The following is a 23,918-nucleotide window of genomic DNA, read 5'->3' as shown; positions in this document are numbered from 1 at the left end:
CAAGGGCATTAGTAAATAAGCAGGTTTTTTGTCCTTTAGCCTTCCCAGTAAAGGAACCAGATCATCTGTTCCTCTGGGGTAGACGAGCAGTTGCTGGAGAAAGCACAGGGAACAGAACAGGCAAGTATGCCTGACCCATAGCTCATGTCCATAGGGAACTCCTCAAGGGCCCCCCACAGCTTGGGAGGATGCTGGAGGGTCAAGTCTGGGTGGAAAATCACAGCAAAAGCACAGTAGTCATGGGAATTTATCACTTGGAAGTGGAGCTGTGGAATTTCCCCTCCCCAGCATGGGTGGAGAACAAGGAGAAGCCCAGCAGGGCGAGCCTGGGGACGCTGCCTGCCGGGTACTCACGCTGGCAGCTGGGTCCGTAGTGGCCTGGGGCACACTGGTCACAGTGAGTTCCCTGGAAGTTGGGTTTGCACACACACATCCCCACACGAGGGTCCTTCCGACACGCGTTGCCTTCTGTGCCGCCCGCATAGCAATCGCAGTCTGGATGGGGACACACAACAGGGGACACCACACACGGCTGTCAGTCCAGCTCTGAGGTCCCACGAGGACAGGGCAGGAGTTGCCATGAGGCAACTCAAATGCTCAAGCATTTGCTTCCATAACCTTCCTGTCAGATGAAAATGTTTTAACCAAACCACGCCTGGCTCACGGGGTGGCCTCAGCACTAAGCTGGTGTCAAGGTGCAGGGTGGGCAGCAGGGCAATGCACAGGGCAGGCTAATCCTGCTTCCACAAGCCCAGGCAGAGCTGATTTGGTGTAGTGTGGGAATAATCAGAGCCTTCAGCTAACCAGGGGTTGAACTTTGGGCTCTCTCTCTGGTCACTCCATGCTCAGCTGCACCCGAGACCTTCCCACTTCCAGGGCAGGGTGTTCCAGGCAGGCAGTGCCGAGGCTCTGAGCCAGCCCTGCTCTCACCAACAGCAGTGGTGTGGGGTGCTGGGCTGGGAGAGGGAAGGACAAACATCATCCAAAAACCAGAGGGAGGGGGAAGTGGGGAAATGAGAAGGGAAGTGAGACATTCCAGCTCAGGAAAGAAAAAACCTGTCTGGAAGATACAGACTTCAAAATATCAGAAGGAAGGGAAAGGTTATCTGGACCGTGCTGGGGAGCATGAGACAGGGGAGGATTCAGTGGGAAAAGAGACAGAATAAAGCACGAGGGAGTAGATGAACCAAGAGGAGAGAGCACGAGAGAGAAGGGAGGTGGAGGGGAGCAGTGATCAGAGCATGGAGGAGCTTTCTAAACAACCGAGGAAGTGACACAGAGAGAGTGACTGCCCATACACGACCCTTCAGAGCTTCCAGTTCAGCCACAGCCCCTCCATGACCTTTGGGGGAGGTTCCTCACAGAGACAGCAGAAGAGACATCCCTACATGGCCTGGACCTCAGAAAAAACCCACAGTGTCACTCTAGACTAGAGTTTCCACATCTATAAAAAGAGGATCATAAAACTTGCTTTCCCCTCAATTCAGCTGCTGGCTGTACTCTCTTAAAACCACTCAGGGCTGCCTCATACAATGTATGGGCCCAGTGAGCTGAAGACCTGATCCTGCATTGGATGGGAGGTATAACAGAACTGACAGCATTGCCAAAGTATCAAGGAAAATTGCACTGCTTACTTATTATTTGTCCTGCAGGAAGCACTTGTTCTCCAGTATCGTTGTAAGAGAAAGCTGGAATGGCTGTGCAGAGAAAGACACATTGTACAGGTCATCACACACACACTCAGAGAAATCCTGATGGAATATGAGAGACTTGACAGTCCCAAAGCTGAAAAGGCTGAATAAAAATATGGACCATGGAATAAAGCACAGATGATCCACTACACAACATTCCATTACAGCCCTTTTTAGGCTGTCTTTCATTAGAAAGTGAGAGATGAAACTCCAGCCAAATGGGAAGCTCCTGTTGACTCTGTGTTCAGAGCAGCTCAGCTCTGGCACAGCTTCCACCCAAACCAAATGTGGACTTGTGCCCACCCAAAAGAGCTCCTCCTCAGACATGAGTGCCACATGGAAAGGACATCCCAAGAGCCACAGCTGGAGCTGCTGGCCCTTCCCAGAGCTGCTGGGGCAGTGGGCTCCCAGAAGTGAGCCCCCACTTACGGTAGCAGTGGGGGAAGTTGAGGTAGCCCTCGGCACAGGCGTCGCAGTGCTCCCCGGTGTAGTTGGGTTTGCAGTAGCAGCGCCCGGTCAGGTCCTCACAGGTGCCATCCGTGAAGTCAGACTCACAGTTACAGCCTGCAGAGAGGGACAAGCCAGCAGCAGTGTCACTGACTGAGGCCTCAGACTCTCTACAGCAGGAAAATCTCTCAGACCAACCCTCCAGAGCGCCCTCCCCAGTGCCACCAAGTCCAGCAGGATGTCACTGCAGAGGAGGTCACACTCACGGTAGCAAATGTACGGAGAGTCGATGGGGTGGTCTGGGGATCGATAGTATCCAGGGATGCACCTCTCACAGTTAATGCCAGTGGTGTGATGCTGAAAGACAGTGGGTTAGAGAGGCATCAGTTCCTCTGCATGCAAGATCCACATTCATCTGCCAGATTTACTAACAGCTCCAGGTTACAGAGGAAGCAGCTCAGGAGTGTCAGCACACCGAAGACCTAAATCTGCTCAAAATTCCACATACACCAACTTGGGAACAATGAGCATTTCCTGCAAACTGTGCTGTCCCATAAACACAGTGTGAGTTTCAGGTTCATATCTGACCTTGAGCCCATTTCACTTCCTTCAGATGGCAAAATGTCCTGACCACTCTGTACTTGGAGGATGGGAGCAACCTGTTTCCTCCCAGCAAAGTAAGCACAGCCAGAAGCTTCATGCCAGTGTATGAATTAACCATGTCACAGTCACCTTCACCTTGGGAAGGGAAGAGCTACCTTCCCACTTTCACAGAGACTGAAGACTGGCATTTTGGTGGGCAGAGAGACATTCAGGAAAATGCCAAAGCACTGTGAACTAGGCAGGGATTACACAAAGTGCTGGGCAGCAACCTGTCCCTCCCAATTCCAATGTCTAAGCAAACTAAAAAACTTTAGGAAGTAGTGATACTAGCAGGGAACAGCTAAAAACTCAAGTGCTGTTCTCATTACTGGTGCACACTCCTTTAATCCATGGCAAAGAGACTAAATTTCCAGGCAGAAACTTAATTTAGATAACAGAGGGGCTTGGTGGAGGTCCTAGGAGGCTGAACTCCAGGCAGCAAGGAACACAAACATTTTCAACAGCCTTTTTCCAGAGAAGCTCTTTGGGCCTACCTGGCAGTCAATGCAAACACCTCCCCCTTCAAACTTGTCCTCCCGACTCCTGCTGGCTTTGTGCCGGTCCACCTCGGGGTCGTAGTAGCAGTCATAGGCATGGCCATTGCAATTGCAGGCTGCAATACAAAGAGATGGGAGCTAAACCTCCTTCTGAGGTCCTTCAGCCAGCAGCTGCATCTCAAGGTGTCAGCTCTCCCTCCTGGGTTTGATGGGCTGGCTTTTCCATGAGGAAAGATGCCTGAATGCATCTTGGGGATTACATAATCTCCCAAGCTCTCTGAAAGTCTTTCAGTTCAAAAGCACAGAAGCAGCAACTCCTTCACAGGGTCTGGTTTGCAACCAGGAGAGCACAGTGGGCACAAAATCATAAGTTAAGTATGTGCAGGCATGTATAGATGAGAAAGAAAAATTACCACACTGTGGGGCCTTGAGTAGTCTGGTTTAGAGAGTAACATTCTTGCCTCTTTTATCCCGCCCTGGACAGAGGTGAGCTGTAAAATCCAGCACTAGGTGACGCAGCTTTACAAACTCACAGGATTAAGAGCTTTTGCCACCCTGCGTTTCTAAGACGCCATGTGGGGCAGCTCAGGGCTCTGCACTCCCAGCAGAAATTCCACTGTCGGCACTGACCAAAGGTTTCTCTAGACAAATAAAGATGTCCTGTACGTAAACACATCCAAACCTCATTCATCTTGCAGACGGAATTGAGCAATGAGACTTGCCTGCACGAACCCTTGGACACACAGGAGGAAACGGAACAGGAGCAGGGCCAAAGCCCCACACAGACCTTGGAAACCTCCGTGTGCGAGCCTCACCTGAACACCAACGCCTGCTCTGCAGAGTCCTCTTTGCCGTGCCCTCCAGCTCACCCAGCCCCACACAGCAGCAGCCCCAGCAGTGAGCAGCCTCTCTGCAGCAGGGCCCTGAGCTGTGCTGGGAGGGAAGGCAAAGCCCACTCCCACTTACGCTGGCACTCGTTGGCGCTGTCGGCCGTGGCGGGTTTCCAGGGGAACTGGTTGTAGCCGGGGCAGCAGCGATCGCAGGAGCCACCGCAGGTGTTGTGCTGGCAGTCACACTGCAGCCTGCAGGGACAGGAATGGGGACAGACATGGTTGGGGAGTGACAGGGAGGTGTGGGATAAGGAGCTGCTGTGTGAGCCTGCTGTGCATCGCTGTCACTGATCCGGTACATGAACGAGTGGTACTTGCTAATCCAAATATTCTGGAAAAGAGGCATCTAAGGCTTTTTTCCAATTTTAAAATTGATTCATTTTTTTTCAAACACCAAGCTTTGCTATTCCAGCTCCCGCCCTTCGGTATTCTCTCCCTTTCTTCTCCTCCACCATCATTCCTTTTTTTCCTTCATAGGGAGACAAGGAAGAGAAAAATCAGTGTGCCACTGCCTAGCCAGCTCTGCAGAGAATAAAACGTGAAATGGTTGGAGGTGGCAGTGGTAGAAACCAAACTGAAGCTGATTATTTGAGAGAGTGTGGCGTGGTGCAGGGACACAAAGATATCCCCACCACTGTGCAGGGGCAAGCACAAAAGGAAGAAAAGACAGCCCAGAGCTGGAGAGGGATGGGACCACACAGGTGGTATCTGCTCCTCCAGGTACACCTGCGCTGCGAGAGAGGAGGGCATGAAATCTGAATTAAGAATATCAATAGATGCTGGGCCCCACGTTCCCTGTGCACTACACCTCCTGCTTTCCAGGCAGGGCTGTGCTGGGTAAACAGGCAGCTCTGGAGCAAGGCAAGGCAAGGAATCTCGACAGGCACCCGATGGATCTCGTCCCTGCCCGACCACAACGGTGATTCATTAACGGCAGTGACATCAGCCCCAAAACCTCCACTTAGCACAGGGCGATTCCCATCCAACACAAACGCTTTCTGTTGGGTTAGACTTATGGATAATACAACATGTTCCAGCTTTTATCTGTGTAATTACTCATTTCCCCTCAGGGGCAGTCTGCCACTCCCATCTCTCCCTCCTCCAATGCTTTTCCATTCAAAAGCAGTGTGTTTAAAAATAAAGGCATTTTTTTAAAAAAAAAACGTTAGAAACAAAAGGAGCAGTCATTCAGGGTGAAGCGTAGGAGTGCAGACACTCTGCAGCGAGCTGAGTGCCACAGTTTCCACCTACGTGTAATTTTAAGACGTGGGACCTGCAAGTCTATGTATAGTGAATTGCCAGATAAGAGGCAGCAGCACTACTGGACAAGTGACCTCATTTTAATGAAAATAATGGGATGATCTGAAAGACTGGGGGAATGCAAGCAGGATCCACTCTCAGCATATTTGCTTCAGGCAGAGGGGTTGAGAGGCAGAAGGTCCCAGGGCTGCTCCCAGCCCTTCCATTGGAGATGCCACGGGACACTTGGCTGCAGTCAGTTCTCTCAGCACTCGTCATGCCCTGTCCCTGCCCACATTCACAGGCTGGGCTGCAGCTGGCAGAGTCCAGGCACATAACTGAACCCCTGGCTGGAGCTTAGGTGGCAGAACACAGCCCTGAAATGTTCACTAGGAACTTTGCTCTTCAAGTGAATTACAGACCCAAGGGGGAGTCTCAACGAGAGGCAAACCTTGGCTGTGTGTCCGGAATGCAACCACCCACAGACCTCTCACCTGGCTGACTACCACTCAGCATTTCCAAGGAAACAAAACTTCAGCATTTCTTTCCATGGCAGCAGCTGGAGATCAAGATTAAGATCCATATACATACATGTGGAGAAAGATGGTCACTGAGTCAGGGAACTTATAAACCTGCTGAGCATTGCTGATCTCCCTGACTGGAGGACGTGGCTCCAGCCACACACCCCAGGCTCCTTAACGTGCAAGATGTTTGGAAAGTACTGGTTCAGTTCCCAGAATGCAAGAAGATGGCACTGCATGAGTAAAGATGCTCACTTCAGATGGAGAAGGAGGTATTTATTTAGTCTCTGCTGCTCAGAGTCAGCAATGACCTCTCAGAGAGCTCATCTATCACGGCTTTACTGCACCTTGTGCCGAGTCCGTGCTGCTAATGAATTACAGACAAATGTGCATAAACCACAATATTTACATGTTTCATTGATTGAGTATATACAAGGGAGAAGAGGGAGCGGCTGTGTTCACATAGCACATATTTCCTGGTCATCCTGCTGTGAGAAATGAAACCGCAGCCTGCCCACTGGAATTGATGCTCAATGGCAGAGACTAAACAGTTTCCAGAGAGCAGCTGTGGCAGAACTGAGAGCAGCACACAAACACTACAGCATCTGGATTTGGCTGGGACATCTGAAGAGCACAATCAAGAAAAGAAAAAAAAGCCCCTTCCTCTGTTTCTGACTGTACGGAGAAAAAACCACCTGCAGAAAGAGACTTGACAGATGGCACAAATCTACTGGCACACATGGTGCTTTCCCTTCCAAATGGGAAAAGGGAAGCTGGAATTCAGGATCCAGCAGAGGGGAAGCACATCTGTGGATGTGCTTCTGACCAGCCAGGCTGCTGCTGTCTTGGTTATCTTCAGCATCAGGCACAGAAAGAGCAGCTGGAGTCTCTGGTTTTCTCCCCTCTTGCTTGTGGTGTCTGTGACAGGGCAGTGAAGCCATGGAAACAGCTGCTCTGATCAGACAGATGCAGAATCCATCAAGGGTTCTCTTGAGCTCACTCAGCCTGCTAACACACGACTCTTGTCTGGGTTTTCCAAGCCAGGTTCCTGGTGATTCTTATCTCACTGCTCCAAGGGTTTGCCAGGAGAAAGGCCGTGCCTCATCCTGCTGGTGTTCACCTTTAACCAGGAGAACATTCCTCCCCTTTGCTTAATTCCAACTTAGGACAAAGAGAGAAAGCTGTGAGGAGTGCAGAGAGCCTTGAGGAGACCTTACCATAAGGTCCCTGCAAGCACTCACACAGGGCCCAGATGTGCTGCCAGCTCAGCACAGCTGGATGTGCAGCCTCTGTAGCTTGGCACTTCACAAGCTTTCCAAAGTTGCATGAATATTATCATTTATGGCCAGGAAGTCAGCTCAAGGACGTGCTTCATCACGCCCTGAAGTCATTGCCAAGATTTCCAGCTCACCTCACCTCTATCAGAGTGTCCACCCAGCCTTTCTGAGCAACAGGCATAGGAAACATAAGAGTGTGCAGAAGAGAGAAGTTAAAATGAGCAGCAGAGACCCCCCAACAGGCTGAGATTGTGGGATTTTTAATAGGGCCAGGCCAATCCACATCCCTTTATTTGCATTTCCTTGCCCAGTTGCTGCCATACATCAGATTCTGAAGAGGCAGGACACGTGCAGAGGGCACACTGCACACATTGCTGAAGACATGACAAGTTTTTGGTAGCTGGGGCTGTGTCTCAAGGGGACAGTGTGCCTGAGCCCCAGCTGATGTGGCATTACAGATGTCCCCAAGCTGGCTCAGTGCTGTGTCAGGGCAGCAGGGCTGGGATCCTGCCCCAGCAGTGCCCACTTCAATGGAAAGACTGGACACAGCTGCTCCCAGAGCCTGCAAAATGGCAGCAATTCATCAATTACTCATTTTCTCAACTGAAACTATCAGATTTCTGCTGACTTGCCTGTGCTCCCGGGCTTGCTAAAGGGTACAGCAGTGCCATGAGAAGATCCATTTATCCAGCACCTTTTCCTGCTGTACCCCAAAGGACTTACAGCTGTTATGTTCTGACCGTACAAAGTACACAAGTAGGAAATGTTTTCTCCCTCAGGCCACCATGATCTGCTCCGGGTGAAACGCAACAGCTGCTTACCAACATGTGCTGCAACATCAGAGAACAGGCTGGGGCCAAGAGTGAAGATGCCAAATGCATCCAAATGAGAGTGGAGGAGAGGAATTTCGGGAGACAGAGATGGTTATAAACAGAAGTGGCACTGAACAAGGATATCCAACGTATTTCTCCTTGCTCAACTTTCCCTCCCTTCTTGGAGAGCCCTGAACCATTGATACACCCAAGAAAGGTCCTGGCATTTCCATGTTAAAGAAACTTGTCCCCATGAAGCCTTTTGCCTCAGCACACAGGTGCACTTTGCATCCTGCAACACCAATGGCTAAAAAACAAGCAACTGTACATTCAAATATTTATGAACTTCCTTTTGTCAGAGTGCTTGGCACACTCAGGCAGGCTTGCTTACCAATACCTCTTTGTTTTAATACTTGACAGCTTTAACTTTGGCTGGGACTCACTGGAATTTCATTTTAGATGATCCAAAAGTTCTACATGATCCTGATGAGAAAGAAATACAAGCTCCCCTCGTCCAGCTGCATCTACCCATCCCTTTCATAAAGGCAACATTCAAGCTGCAGACAGAAGGCTAAAAGCAACACTTCCATGGTCTGAAGCAGCTCTTTGGCACTCCAAGTTGCCAAGGCAGATGAGAAGTTCCATTAGCCAAAATGTAACTTCTTTACACACTCCTGTTCTTTTTGCAAAGAGTTGTTCAGATATGTACATAACCAATCTATGGTTTTTATAAGTAGAAATGGGAAGCAGTTTCATGGGAGACCATCTATTTATGAGAGCATTATCCCAACACTTCAGAAGCCACATGGGAAGCAAGAGACTTCTCTGCACAAGATTCAGGAATGACCCCAGGACTTCAATGGGAAACCCTGCTCTATATCAGTATCCCTCTTTCTCATTCTCACACTCTGCTCCAGTGGGATAGCAAAGTTGTGGACAGGGAAACTTGACCAGGGAGCTGATCTGGCTGAAAAAACAGTCTGACAAAATATGTGACTTTTGCTACTTAGTCTGGAGCAGTTTCTGCTTCTTTCTCAGGGCAGAGACACGAACAGCAGTGATGGCACCATCACAAGCTCAGGACAGGACACAGCTAACACTGGTATCATCTTTCATTCTTAGAACAGTAATTCAAATGCTTTCAGACAGAGCTGGGATTCTGAGGAGGTACCTGTAAGGGTCGTTGGGGTCTTTGGCATCGCAGACGTCTGCGTGGCCGTGGCACACACAGCGCCCTCCAATGCTGATATCCTTGATGCTGTAGTAATACTGGAAAGCACAAGAAAAGTTGGCCATTACTATTTTTACAAATCAGATTCATAACCATTCTACTCAAGATTCAGCAGGACTTCATCCAGCAAAATGATGTGTTGGGGTATTTCCCTCACAGTGACATTGCAGGCTGCAGTACCTGCAGAGATCTACCTGTTAAGATCCACCACCTCTAACAGCTCATTAGCTATGATGAGTGGGGGGCTCCCAGCACAGCCAGAAAGCCACACGTGACACCAAGAGGTGTTTCCCAGTTTCACATTGTTGGTGTCTTCCCAAGTAGCCTCCAGCCACAAGAGATGCCTTCAGCTTCAGGGGGTGCAAGACAGAGAAAATCCCCACGGGCAGCACCCAGGTTATCCCCTCCCCAGAGGTGGCTTGCACAGCCCTCAAGCAGCTCCACCTCACCAGCAAAGGGTATCAAGCCTGCCTTACCCTCCTTGTGACCGTGGGGTCCCTCAGAGCTTTGCCCATCAGGTGCCCCAGCAGGGTGTTGGTCTGCAGGAAGCGCAGTCGGATGTTGGTGGCTTTGGTGAAATTCCGCAGGAGAGGAGAGTAGGAGAAGTTCATGGCTCCTGGGCGCCCGTTCACCAGAGAGACAACAATCTGTGAATGGGAGGAGGGAAAAGGCCAGGTTGGACTGGGGACTGAGCAATCTGGTCTAGTGGAAGGTGCATAAGGTGTATCTGCTCATGGCAGTGAGTTGGAACTGGGTGGTTCCAACCCAAACCATTCTGTGAGTCTGTGAGAACAAATCTGGGCAATCTTGTGGGGTGGGAGAAAATTAATCTCTCCCTCAGATGAACCCAGTCACCCAGACTACTGGATCAGTTCTCTGTCAATCTCATTTGGTTTAACTGAATAATTTAAGCGACATCCAAAAATCGGGAGGGAGCCTATTAACAGGAGTACCAACAGCCACTGAGTAACCCTGGAAACTCCAGGGGATGGGAACAGGGAACTGCTCACCTCCCCGTTTTCCAAAGGCACGATCCGGGAGTATTCCGTGGTGCAGATGGCGTGGTCATCCCTGGTGATACGGTCCACAGTGTGCTGGCCAAACTTCTCAATGCAGTCCCTCTTGGAAGCTGTTCATCAACCAGAGATGAGAGCAGTAAGAGAAAAGGAACAATTCCCAGCCCTCTATAGGTTTTCCCACGCTGACCACAAGAGAGATGGGTGTACAATCTTTGTTAAGCATTTACCATGTAAAGATTGCTTAGTATCATTAACTCTGTCATGGCTAAATACATAACCTCCACTAAGGGAAGGTGTCACTCTAACAGTATTAGGCAGAAAAGCCCCCAAATCACCTCCCTGCAGTAATGAGGAAGGTCAAAATAGCCACTGTACTACTCTACCACCTGCAGAGAAACCCACCCCTCAATCTTGGCATTAAGCTCACACTTTAACCAGCCTGAGACCTAACTCTGGCCTCAATCTGTTGCCTTGCTGGCAGTGGATTTGCCACACTGCTTCCACTGAACTGCAGAAGGGCTCTTTGCTGCCAGAGCTCTGCTCCTGATGTAGGAGCTGCACCATCATTTCATGCGGCTCCTCCTAAACCTCCTGGGTCAGTCCCAAAGCCAGCACAGAACCCACAAGAGGAGCAACCACAAGCCACAGTCACTGCTGGGACATCTCCCACTAGGCAGGGTGGACAAGCAGACATCCTGCAAGCCATCGCTCTGCCTCTCCCAAACACTGCAGGTTCCCTCCTCTCCTTACTCTGAACGCTGCTCTTAAACCAATGCCACAAACCAGAAATGCCAAAGCCACCAAGAACCACTCCTTGGGGACAGCAAACGAGGGCTCCTGCCACTAAGTGGCAATGCAAGGCTGGATAAAGTCAGGGAACAGGCATCACCAGGCAGCCACTCTGCTGGCTTGGTGACCTGCTCTGGGGACACTGAATGAATGCCAATGCTCTCCTTGCAGCTACAGGAATGGCCTGGCTTCCCAGTGTGACTTCTCCTGCAAGTCCAGCACCCTTGTCCCCAGGATGTGTGACACCCCTGTGCTGGCAGAGCCAACCAAACCCCTGCTGGGGCAGCTCAGGGCCAGACTGTGCAGGGTGGTGAGCACCAATATCTACCCATAAAAAACCCTTCACAGTGCTACTCTCAGGGACTGTTCCCTCAGGAAGAGCCTGGACAAAGGCTGCTGCTCCTTCCCACTCCCTTTCCACCTGTGCCAGGAGCTCACAACACAACGTGCTGAAGTGAATGTCACTGCAGTGCTCCTGGGGGTGTTTCCATGGAGGGGAAAAGGAAGAAAAGGCAGCCAACACAGCCTCCTGCTCCTGCCAGCGCTGCTCAGCTCACACAGGAAACTGAAGGGGAAATGTTAACCCAATTAACAGGAATAATCCTCCAAAATCTGTCTCAATGTGCCTCCAGAAGGCAGGTCCTCCATTCCATGTGCTGCATGGGTAGACTGAGCAGGCAGAAGGAACAGCAAAGGAGCAGCAGAGAATTTCTGCCTCCCTGTCTTCACCTCTGGCTTGCACCCATCCACACCTTGTCTCCAGAATGTGGCCTTGCTCCAGGAAACACTGTTTTGGCAACAGCAAGAGCTCAGTTGCATCCACAGGAAGACATGGAAATATTTAACATCAGGTCTCTGGCCGCCAAGGTTTGCTTCACCAGGTGCTTTTTCAAAGGCAATTTATTTTTAAAGCCCCAGGCAAGGAACCTGTCACCACTGGCTAAAGATGATTGATTTCCAGAGCACTGCCATGGCTGCATGGAGACAGGATGCTCAGCCCAAGGAGCTACTCAGGAAAACCAAAGAACTCCTTCAGTTATTGCAAAATCTGCACACCCATGTGAGCCAGAAGCTGGGCATTCTGAGCTAAAACAGAGCAACCCATTGGCCTTAAACTCTAGCAGTGCTTTAAGGAAACAGACAAGGACAGAGCCTCACCCAGCAGTCACTTCTCCCTCCTCCCAACAGAGCTAAGCCCAAAAGCACCTTGGCACCTCCTGTGATGAGCAGGGAGGGACAGCCCTGAGCCAGGGTGGACAGTGCCACAGTGTCACCCCTGGCAAGGCTCTGAAGAAACCCTGCATTTCTGCCAGCTGCTTTTAACCCTGGTTCTGACCTGGCAGTGTTTTTATTAGACCACCTACAGAATTCCCCACGATAAAAATAAACCTCCGCAGAGGACTTCTTGTGCTCACAAATCTGGCAGGTTTTGGAGCAGCCACCTCTTTATTTCCATGGGAATTTTCCACTGGGCTGTGTCACTGCATGTCACTTCTCCAGGGGAGTGGTAACAAGGCCTGATGTTCTGGGAGGGAAGGGGACTCCACATGCTGCAGCACTGCCACTACACACAGGAACACACCAGTGGGGCAAGAGCTCCCTGTGCACCTCCAGACCATGCAGGAACACAACTGTAATGGGCCCCAAGAGAGGCTTCAGAGCTGGCAGAGAAATCCTCAGAGAAGACAGAAAAAAGCAAGGCAGGAATTTGACAGCCATAATTCCCCACTAGCACACAGCAGGGAGAAAAACATCCGCCCCAGAGAGGAGCTACTGCTCCTAAGGCAACACACTGGCAACACATCTGCAGCTCTTTCTTGCACAAGAAGAGGCCAGAAATCCAGAGCACAGCCTGACAGGTAAGCCAGAAATATGATCCTTTAGGGACAGCCCAGGGCAAGGCCTCTGAGTGCTCCCGAGTCCTTTCTTGCCAGGTTTTAAGTTCTGGCTGTAGATCTTAACTCACATCTTCTCCCAATTACTGCTGCTGCTCCTGGGAGGAGCTGCTGGTTAACAAGTTCCTCGGCATCCGGCTACCCCACAGACCCTCTGGGAGAAGAGCTTCGTAGAACCAGCTGTTTCTTAAGGTTTTAATCAGAGAATTGGGAAGCCAAATGCACAGACTGGATCTCCCTTCCAGCCAGCTGTCTCTGATCCCACCTTGCACAGCAGCAGGACAGCAGCTCCCTGCCCTGCACAGGCTGGATCCAATCTCCGGTACTGATAAGCACAGGGGAATGTTTTCTGCATCCAGACTTTTCTGTGATAGCAGCCACTTGGAAGCAAGCTGCTGCCTGGCTTCTGGAGGAGCTGGAATACAGTCTGGGATGGTACAGGGAAGAGACAGAAAGAGGAGGGCAGGGAGGAGATGATAAGAAATCTCACCTTCAGACCTACATCAACAACACCCAGCTGCAGACACTGGTGCCAACTTTGGCACCCTCATACCCATCATGGCAGTGTCTTAAAAAATACATTTAGTACCAGAGAGCAAAATAGTTCTACTGTCCTGGGGAGCATTTAACCTTCAACTCTTGCAGCCCTATTGGGCAGATGAAACAGAAGACATGTGCAGCATCACAGCAATGACACAGAAACAGCTCCAAACCCAACCCTGTATTTGCAGAGAGTTTTCTTCACCACAGCCTCACTACCTGGCACTGAGCTGCAGCCCCCTGTCATACTCACAGGCAAAATACTGCCAGGGCTCGTAGGTGAGGCCAAAATCAGTCGATCGCTCCAACACCCAGAGGTCAGGACGAGGGGAATTGGCAAACTTGATCAGGACATAGGCTACGTGGAAGAGCTGAAAGAAAGGAACACAGAGTTAGTTGGCTGCTTGAGGCATCCTGAAAAGCAGAGGGAACTTCACGGGACCCACGTGCAAAATGAGCTGGCACTTTGCAGCTCACAAGCAGCCCGTGGAGGGAAATCCTCCGTATCTAAAGGGATGGTGATAAAACACGGCTGCTGCAGAGAGGCAGATTAGGGAGCTCACTCCCACTGAATGCAAACACAGCTCAGACTTTGTGGCTGCAGGCTGTACACAGGTAGTGCTGGGAAACACCTCGGGCTTACCCTGAGCAGGCTGCATTACAAACCAGCCACAATGCTGCCCTGGGGACCTGGCCTTTGGGCTGTCCTTGGGGTGACAGGTGACACATTGGCCTGCCAGCCAGGGAACATCCAACTGTACCTTGCAGACAGTCCAACAGAATCCTTCTTTCTGCTTCTTAAAACATTCCACAGACCAGCCCTGCTTCACCAACACAACCTGTGTTTTGAAGCCTGTTCCAGAAAAACCCCAGCCCAGCTCCTCTTCCCCAGGTGCCACAGGGAGGGGAGAGCAGGAGACCCACTTGGCTCCAGCACAGCTCCAACACTGGGCTGCTCCCATTTGTCTGGACACTGACATGTGCACACACACTCCTGCCAAGCATAAAATAAACCTAGTCTTTAAAGAGCTACAATGTCAGTGCTAGAGAGAAACAAAAGCCCCAGCAGAATTTCCCTTCCCCGGCTGGCACAGGCTCGCTCCAAGAATCCCCACTCCATCATCCTGTCACAAAGTGATATTTAAAGGCAAATAAAGTTCTCTTATCAGAGGAAATTCCTGATGTCAAAAACAACCCAAAAGGGAGTTTAGTGCTTGAAAGGCACAGATTTATAGCCCAGGAGTCCCTCCTCATGCAGAGCTGGGGCTGTATGAGCACATAACCCCCTAAAGACTGACAAGTATGCAGAGGGACATTTCTGCAAGGGGAGGAGAAGGAGGGCTCTGTGCCCATCTCAGCCAGGCAGGAGAGCCAGAACAGCAGCCAGCACCTCAGCCCTGCCCTGGCCACACGCATTGCTGAGCCACAGGACACACATTAATAATGACAGGCCTCCAAAACAGCCCTGACCATCCATAGATTAGCAGAAGAAACAAGAAAGATATATATTTTATCTACCAAACCATCTATGAAGCACAGATCTTGCTGGGGTCAGTCAGACAAGGGGTCCAAGTGCTGGTGTCCAGACATGGAGCAAGGGGACGTGGGCAGCCCTGAGGACTGGCACCAGCTCAGTTTCCCCCTCAGCAGGACATTCAGGCAAAAACCTCCTCAGGATGCTCTCAAATACTCCTCTGGCTCTGGGGCAGCCTCTCCTCCACTTACCAGGGGGACTGGTCTGGTTCCCACCACAGGCTGGTGATACCTGAAAATACACCTAGGTGCAGACTAAGGGGGCTTGAGAGAGATGCTCAGGGAGGAGTGAACCAAATCCAGCAGGTCAGAGGCTGTTCTCCAGCTGGGAATGGGCAAGAGGATTTGTCACCACTCTCAGGGTTTGCACTGCTAAGGACTGGTGCCATCCAGAATAAAGAAACCAGAGTGGTCACCCAACTCAGTTCTCTGCTGCCAAAGGACTTTTGAGCCCAGCCAAGGGGAAAACAGTCATCCTTTTCAAAAACTGAGGGAAAACAGACCTCAATCCTGCTCTGGTTCCCCTCTGCACATGTTGTCAAGGCATACAAGACTAAGCTTTTTTTGGAGGAGCAGTTTTTTTCTGCCTGCTTTACCCTCTCAGCAGAGCTGTTATTTGATAGTGAATCCTGAGAGGCTTCAGCTCAGGCAGCTGCTTTCTCTACAGGACCAGTTCTCACAGCTCAACATCTGCCTCTTGGCATGGGAACAGGGCTGAACACCAGCCTGTGAAGTTACACCTTCCCTCTACTCTAAACCCTCCTCCAGCTTTATTCCCCAGGGAATAAATAAATGCTCCTGCTGGAATCTAGCACTGCCTGTAGCTGGACAAAACTCCCTGCAGCTCAAAAATACCTGTACATGTTCTGGCCTCAGGCACAGGAGCTTCTCTGCTCTGAATGAACAGCAACCACAAACACAAATTTAGCAGTGTCAGGTGCATCTCTCTCTTCTGACTTACTTTTTGCCAAGTCAGTAATGAATTTACTGCCAGTAAATCCCACAGAATTTCTAGGGGGGGTTCCTCCTCTCTGTTCAGCTTTATGCTGGAACAAAGTATTCCTAATTAATGTCCTGGAGTCCAACTCCTCTCCTGCCTCTGCTTCTCAGAAGTTCCCTCCCTTTGGAGCACAAGGATTACCACGAAGGCAAATTGGTGCAGCTTTTGCCCAAACAGTGAAATCTGACACAGAACCAAGCCTCGGGCTCAGTGATTCACCAAGTGAGAACAACAGCCAGAAGAAAGCCTCAGTGGTGCTGGTTGCAATGGTGTAAATGGCTCTGGGGCAGGGTCGGGCAGCCACAGGCTCTGACCCCTCTGAGCCCTCTCTGGCTGAGAGCAGGAGGTGGAGATGGTTTGATGTGTTTTGAGTCATGGGAGACACACACACAGAGAGCACTGTGGATAAAACCGTGTCCATGCCTACTGGGAATTCTCTGAAAGGCCAATCCCAGCCTCACTGGCAGGGTGACATGCCCAAGACCAGGGCTAGCACACCTTTTATCTTCCTTTCCTGCTTTTCACAGGAAAGCACAAGAACATCTGGGCTCTTGCTGGAAATGTCTGCATCATCTGCAATACCTCAGCTGAAAGACAGGGCAGATATTTGCTCTCAAAGCCAAACACAATTCCCCTCTCCATACCCAAATCCATCTGTAGCTGTGTGCTGTTACTGCTGAATTTTATTCCACTTGTGACTGCAATCTTGAGCCATAAATAAGCCAGCCAACATTGTACAACCACTCCTCCTCCGGCATGGAAGGGCCATTCCTAATGGAGCACAGAAAATATTCAGGAGCCTGTGACCACAGTAAACCCCCTGGAACAAGACCCATGTCCTGCTATTCAGGGGGATTTTTGTCTAGTCTGGTGACTCCCCCGCCCCTCCACCCAACATCCTTATCTTGCAGAGTATCAGAGCCTGGCCAGAAAAAATAACCCAAATTGCCTGTTTCCAGTGCATCTGCTGAGAAAACTCAGATGCAAAGATGGAGCAGTGGCTCTAAAAATAGAGCTGGCAGAAAAGCCAGACTTTTCATTCCATGTTTAGTTCCAGTACAGTTCTGCCCAACCAATATTGCAAGGGAAATGGTTGGATTTTTTTCCAAAGCCTTTATTTAGCTCCTATTATCAGTCAGATGAATAAAAACCTCTATGTTCCCAACCACTTTGTACTTTTTTTTTTTTTTTCCCTTCTTCATGGAGAAAAGAAGTGAACACCAGACTTGATGCTCACACTTGTCTCCAGGCAGGCATATCCCTTATTTTCCCTACCCCTGAAAACATGCCAGGTACAGCTCAACCTTTGACCAGCCTCTGCAATTTCATAAAACGACCTTCCAGCCAGGAAATTCTGACACTACTTTAATTAGCAACCAGATTTCTTTGAAAATAGTAACATCTCTACATGTAGCTGATGTTGCTGTTGGTGGTTTTGAAGCAAGTTTCCTTAGTAACAATCACTTGCAGCTGCCCCAGTGCCTGAAGGATGGAGCCAGGAGGGGAAGATGGAGATAAGGGCATTTTCTCTGTGCTCCACACTCCATCCATTTGTCTCTGTAGATGGTGGGCAGCTTTATCCAGTACTAAAACACCATTAAAATATAACCCTGATTACTGCCCAGTGCGACAGTGAAAAGACTTAAAGAGTAAACACAGATTGCAGAGAGCCAAGAGAAACTCAGCAGCTTTTGGAGCAGCACTTTCTCCATCCATTTGTTCATCCATCCTTCTGTGTAAGCAGCACGTGATGGCAAACTCACACATTTCTTCTCTATTTCTTTCCTCAAGACACTGATTCCACTGTTCCAGCTCTGGGAGGTACATGTGGGAAGAAGACAACAAACTGGACCAGGTTTGTATCCTGTGTATCCTTTGGTGAGGGAGCTCTGGGCAAGTCTCACTGATACTCCAAGGCACCTCAAAGCCACAGGAAAACATTCAATAACCAAAATAAATCTTCACATTGCTGCAATATTGACAACTACATTTTCACCAACACCAAGAGAGGCTCTTTTTGGTTCTGGGATTAAAAGGTCTGAGCAGGCTGTGCTGGCTGGGAGCTAAACCCAGCTCTGCTCCCAGCCCCAGACCCCACAGGAGGAGTTTATACAGTAAACCACTCGCTCATTTTCCACAGGATAGATTTATTACCTTTGGCGTTGACTTATGAAAATAGCACTGTATAAAAACAAAGCAGTTCACCTCTCCCTAACCACTGCTCCATACCCCTGGGGAGTGTGTGTGGGGATAGCACTGCCACCACTGCTCATCCCTGCTTGGGATTTCCCTGGGACAATAGGATGGACCTGCTGAGCAGAAGTAGATCAATGCCACAGCAAATAACTCCCACAGTTTAGGGGCACATGAGGCTTCCTGGGTATGCACAGCAAAGGGCTGCAGGACACCCTCAGCAGGCACCTGCAGCATTTTGGGGCATTCAGCACCCCAGACTGGGTCACTGCACAGCAGCTCCACACATCTGCAAAACCTAGAAGCAGGGAAAGCAGATAAAGAACTGCTTTGGAAAGTGCGGGGAAGTGTTAATTTATTTTCCCCTCACTTTCAAAAATCAAATAAATTATTTTACTCCCTCCCAAGCCCATCCATCCCCCAGGCACTGCCTGGCCCAGCACTGCAGCCACAAGCCCACCTGGGAAACGTGGAGATGTCAGAGCCTGGATGGGGTTATCAATCCACAGGGCCAGGGAAAAGCAGCTCTCAGGGAGCACAGGTCACCTCTGTCCACAGCCCGGGTGAGTGGCTGCTCAGCTGCCAGGAATCAGCCTTAGAAACACTCAGCAGAGCTGGCACCACATCACTGGCAGCAGCTAAAGCTAATAAGGTGCCTATTTGTGCACCTTTTATCCCCACCAACAAATATGCAGGAGGTGGAAAAGCCCTGGAAAGGCAGAGAGCTTCTGACTCACTTTGAATTTCTCTAGGTCACTGATCTGCCCCTTTTGCATCCTTTGCCTGTAATCATTTATTCTCATGGAAGCAGTGAATTTACTCATTAACAACTGACTGTCCCCCTGCTGAGCTTCTGTGGTCCTAGAGCAGATTTATTTCTCCCCAGCCCATCCATTCAAATCCTTTAATAAGATCTCTCACATTTACTACGTGCCTACTTTTTATTTTCAATCACACAAGAACTACTTCAACCCTTGCAGGCAGCAAACAAAGGTGCTTCCCCTCAAGTGGGCACGGCTTTTTATCCAGTCATTTTTTAAATAAAATACTCAAGTGCCTGAGAGCAAACAAACCCCACATCTAAAAGCACGAAAGTCAGTGTTTAAACGAGGGGTGTGCACTGAAATATGCTTTGCCCCCGTTTTGCTCTTTTCCTCTCAGCAACTCCTGGCTTGTTCTTGTATGTCTGTGTCTCAAATTCTCACTCCCAAAAATTATGTTTTTCCAGTTATTCATGGAGGATTACAGGGTTCTAAATTAGAAGGCTCCTTATGCTTGTATCTCAAGATTTTGCCAGCCAGGCTTTAGGAACAACCACCCATCCCTTTCACCACGGGGGAAGGACAGAGGTGCAAAGTGGCAGCTCCTAAACACCTCGGTAGGGCTGGGGAGAGAGGTGAGCACTCAGACTCAATTTTGCACCAACCTGTTTTCAAGTTTTTCTCCCAAAACTCCGGAGTTTTATTGAGAGAGATCAAAGAAAACGCTCTCCATGAAGCCACAGCTTCAGAGCTACCAGCCAGCATGAAACCTGCTCAGTGTCAAAACAAGCAGCAGCAGCAACCCAATACTTTATGATGTTATTTCTAAACAGTGCCTGTTCCCTTCCTAAGCAGCTTGGCTTAGGTGAACAGCTGATGGAGCATTTTCCACAAAGGATTTTTTTCTTTAAACACCACTTCTGAGAAGGATTTGGCTCGTCCACTGATTTCACACACAGCACTGCTTTATCTTCGCAGCATCCTTCTGCACAAGTTGTCCTTCCCCTGCCAGTGCCACACACACCTCCTGCCAAAAATCCTTGGGGGACTAAATGTGCAGCTCTTGGCACATGGCAGGGCAGTGCCGAGCCATCACTTGTGGCCGGCACAGTGCAGAAGATGTGGAGAGCCAAGTTTTAGAGATGACCTCCAACAGGGCAGCAGCAAGAGCCTGATTCACAGCAGCTTCAGCCAGCTGGCACTAAGGAGAGGCACAGAGGAACAGCCTGTTAAATCCCTGCCTACCTGGAGCTGCAAACAGCAAATGCCACACAGCTACAGGTGCAGGGTTCAGGGATGCTGGCACAGCAACCTGTACACGGTCCAGCCCAATCCTGTTAAACCCCAGCAAGTGGAGTCCCTTCTGAACTCAGATCTGTGTGCACCCAACAGCCACCCAAAGGACACTGCAGCCAGACTTGGGTATCCAGAGGCATCACAGCAGAGCAAAACTGGTCAGGACAGAGGGGGATTGCTGGAATTCCTTGGGATGAGGCCTCAGTCACTTACAGAGAAGGACTTTGCCCACACCAGCCTCTCACTGAGCAGTAGGAGATTCCCTGCACTTGACTGAGATGGCCTTTGCAACTTTCTAGGTTGCTGGGCAAAGTGTTAAGTAACTCATTAAAGACAAGACTTAAATATTTGTCTTTTAGCCCAAACTTGAGCTATCACACCCTCAGGGAATGGCTAAGAGGACTCCCCTGTCCTTGGGCACCCTGTAAAGGGGCACAAGCTCTGCTCTGCAAGGCCAGCTCAGCCCAAGAGCTGACTGAGGGCACAGAATGTGGACAGGCTCAGGCTCCCCACACCCTCTCCAGTTGCTTTAATCCTCCTGCAAACACCATCAGAAACCCAGCACAGAGGTGGCTGTAAAGAGGCCCTTAAAACTTCCTGGTGCTGCAGAGATAAGACACTATAACCACATTCAGGATTTCAGGTTCTCAGACTATTTACCTTGAGGTGTCAATTGTCCTTGATGATTAAATGTTTCTAGGAAGCTTCTGGGAATGTGTGGGTATTTTTTTTTTTTTTCAGTGGTGTGTTCCGGGAAAACAGGTGAATTAATAATTAGCTGGAAGGATTAGTGGCAGTTCATATCAGAGTCTTCCTCCCAGTAAAATACAGTATTACATGAGAAGACAGATAAGTAAAAAAGTGACTCAAAGGAAAAAAAAAAACCCACCTCTTTTACAGAGACAAAAAGTGCCCTGATGGCTCTCACTGTGAAGATCCATGTGCCTGTGCTGTGCTGTCCAATCTGCAGAAGTGAAAAAGCCAAAGTTCCTGCAAGCAGCTTCATGCAGACAGGTGAGCACTAAGCAGGTGTCCCAGGAAGACTTGGTATTCTAGAGGAATTTAACTGGATGTCATTCAAATACAGCCAGCCAAATAAACCCAGCCACCGACTTCATGAGAGAGAAAAAACCCACAGGGGTCTCAAAGCTGATTTTCAAAGGGCCTTGGGTCCACTGCTTTAATTATCTTCCTTTAACAAGCAGGAGTTTGAGACTAAATTTAGCAAAATGAAAACTAAACCATAGCAGAAACTCTCATAATCCCAGAACATACAGGAAAAAAAAAAAAAAGTGCCTTCCTATAAATAGAAAAAGTGGGGAATTCCAGCTTGCTAATGCTAACTGGTGTGTGCTTGCAGCCTAAATGTGAAATTGCTAAGAAAAAGCCTGACTTGAGGGATGTCATTTGACTGCAGTTATTTGAGACTGCAAGGAGCAGAGTCTCTCCAGGGAGCTGTCACTCCTCACACAGAGAAACTGGGGTTTTTTGTAACTAATGGGAAAGAACTGACTCAGCTTTTAATGCCAGATAGACTTGGAAAGGAAATAAATTGCCTTGGAGTGACCCATTCTACCACAGCAAACTCTACACAAGGAACACATCTCTGTCCTGGAAGGAGATGAGCAGTCCCTGTGCCCAGGATAAAGGGCTCAGTACCTCACACTGAGCTCCAGCATGGCACTGATCAGGAAATGAGCCTTTTGAGTCCATCTGGATCATCCTCCAATGCCCCTGTTCACATGGACAACAATCCTCAAGAGTGGCTGATCCCAGTGCTGCCTTTGCTCAGGGAACAATCTCACACCTGTATTCCAAGGACATCAGCTGGATGCTTTGTGAAGAAGACCTGAACAACAGATAGGAGACACAAAGGAGAGGATGGCACTGCCACAGCCTCTCCCCATGTGGCTAAAAACACCTGATCCATCCATTAGCTCTTGGGGAGAAAGAGCAGATCTAGAGACAAACTTGTCACTCCTCACTTCCCTGCTGACTGGCCATCACTGCACAGCAAGCACAGCTGGGAGGAGAGCCCAGTTCAGGCCCTTCCTTCCTGCCAGACTGTGCCAGCAGCTGTAGATATTGTCTGTAAGGCCTCCCTGGGCATCTGCTGCTGGGACAGACAGCAATGGGCTCCAAGTCAAGAGCTGTAATACCTTCAGTAACGACAGCCCTGCCTGGTACCTCTGGTTTATCTGTGTGCAGTCTAACAGGGTAAAAACCATGACCTTGAGCACAAGGAAAAGAATTCCATTTAAAGTCCATGTTCATTCCTCTACCTGCCAATGACATCACCACCGTGAGAGGATTTCACCCAGAGCTCACCAGTCGCTGCTACTCGTCTTTCTCATTTCCTCAGAGAATAATTTAACAGGCTCTGGGTTAATTTGGTTTAAGTGTTCCCCCAGCTGCCTGTGTGCTGACACACAGGGAACAGTGTCTGCAGTCATGGATTGTTTGCTTTTAAAACATATAGGAGGAATCCGTGACTTTGGCAGCGAATGTGATGAAACCAAGCCATGAAACCATGGCACATTCCAGACCCAGATATATGGGCACAGCTGTGACAAAGCTTCAGCCCACGCCCAGACACAGCTCAGAGCCTCTGCTGTGCTCAGGTCTTGTCCTCCTTCTCCCTGAGCCTGCCTGGAAGGAGGCAGAGGGGTTTTTCTCACACTCTTACAACACACCCTGCAACATGCAGGCCATTCGTGCCCTTACAAATAAAAATCTGGTCAAAGCCTCGATGGATTTGTGAGCAGAGCTGCCTCCCCCAAGCTGAAGCTCCCACACAGTCCAGCAGGAATTTCAGCCTGCACGGGCCAAAATTCCTCAATTTCCTCCAAACAGCTACTCACTAAAAAAATCTGGTCTGACCTTTCATACCACTTCATTTCTTCTGCTCTGCAATTAAGCAGTAGCACAGCCAGGACATTGATTTTTGCACCATTTCTGTATGGGGCTGCTGAGGATTTGGAAGCATTGAGGCAAACTGTGTGGCAGATTATGTGGCACCTACACTGTACTGCTGATGTCTGAACTTATCAAACCCTGTCCGTGGGTGAATTACACCCCAATAAAGATGGGGAGCCTACAAATGTGGAACCCCCAAGGGCATTTCAAGCCAAGCAATTGGCAGAGTAAGAAAGGAATCTGCCTGGTTCTCAGTTTGGGTTCAACCTGAGAACTGAGGTCTTGAGAACTGTAATACTCAGCAATTTTCAAAACCATCCTTCAAGAAAGGGTTTTTGTTTGAACATGTCTGAACTTCCCCTGGAGCCAGTGTGACCCTGCAACCAGGTCCTGTAGCTCACTGCATCTCCCCATCATCCCTCTGCCTTCAACACCTCCCAAACCCAGGCATTCAGAGAGAGAAACCTGCAGTGCAGACAGGAAGGAGACCTCTCTCCAGAGGGTTTTGCTAACCCTAATGATAAAATACCAACTTCCCCACAAGCTGGGGTGGGAGGGTGCAAAAGCAAGACAAAATGCACAGTGATTAATTTCTTGTAGAAGTGTCAGATATCACGAGACAGATTCCTGGAACAAGAATGCAGGGGAGGAAAAGCTGAGAAAGGTACATGAGAAACCTTTTGATTTAGGCCAGGTATTAGGAGCAAAATCCTTTAAATGGACCAATAT

At 49.5% G+C, this 23,918-nt stretch overlaps 1 protein-coding gene across 1 annotated transcript in view; it reads right to left on the bottom strand.

Moving 5' to 3' along the window:
• Positions 1–23,918, bottom strand: part of LAMA5 (laminin subunit alpha 5) — an 85,152-nt gene that overhangs the window by 34,217 nt on the left and 27,017 nt on the right. The window contains exons 3-12 of the mRNA XM_066330886.1: positions 13,744–13,861; positions 10,258–10,376; positions 9,724–9,894; positions 9,188–9,285; positions 4,244–4,359; positions 3,275–3,393; positions 2,405–2,495; positions 2,121–2,255; positions 1,635–1,697; positions 355–495 (exon numbers count right to left, since the gene is read on the bottom strand). Of these exons, the coding sequence (XP_066186983.1) occupies positions 355–495; positions 1,635–1,697; positions 2,121–2,255; positions 2,405–2,495; positions 3,275–3,393; positions 4,244–4,359; positions 9,188–9,285; positions 9,724–9,894; positions 10,258–10,376; positions 13,744–13,861 (1,171 nt within the window). The remainder of the gene's footprint in view (positions 1–354; positions 496–1,634; positions 1,698–2,120; positions 2,256–2,404; positions 2,496–3,274; positions 3,394–4,243; positions 4,360–9,187; positions 9,286–9,723; positions 9,895–10,257; positions 10,377–13,743; positions 13,862–23,918) is intronic.

This window comes from Sylvia atricapilla, chromosome 16 (genome assembly GCF_009819655.1).
Source record: "Sylvia atricapilla isolate bSylAtr1 chromosome 16, bSylAtr1.pri, whole genome shotgun sequence".
NCBI lineage: Eukaryota > Metazoa > Chordata > Aves > Passeriformes > Sylviidae > Sylvia > Sylvia atricapilla.
This window is presented reverse-complemented; position numbering and strand designations above follow the sequence as displayed.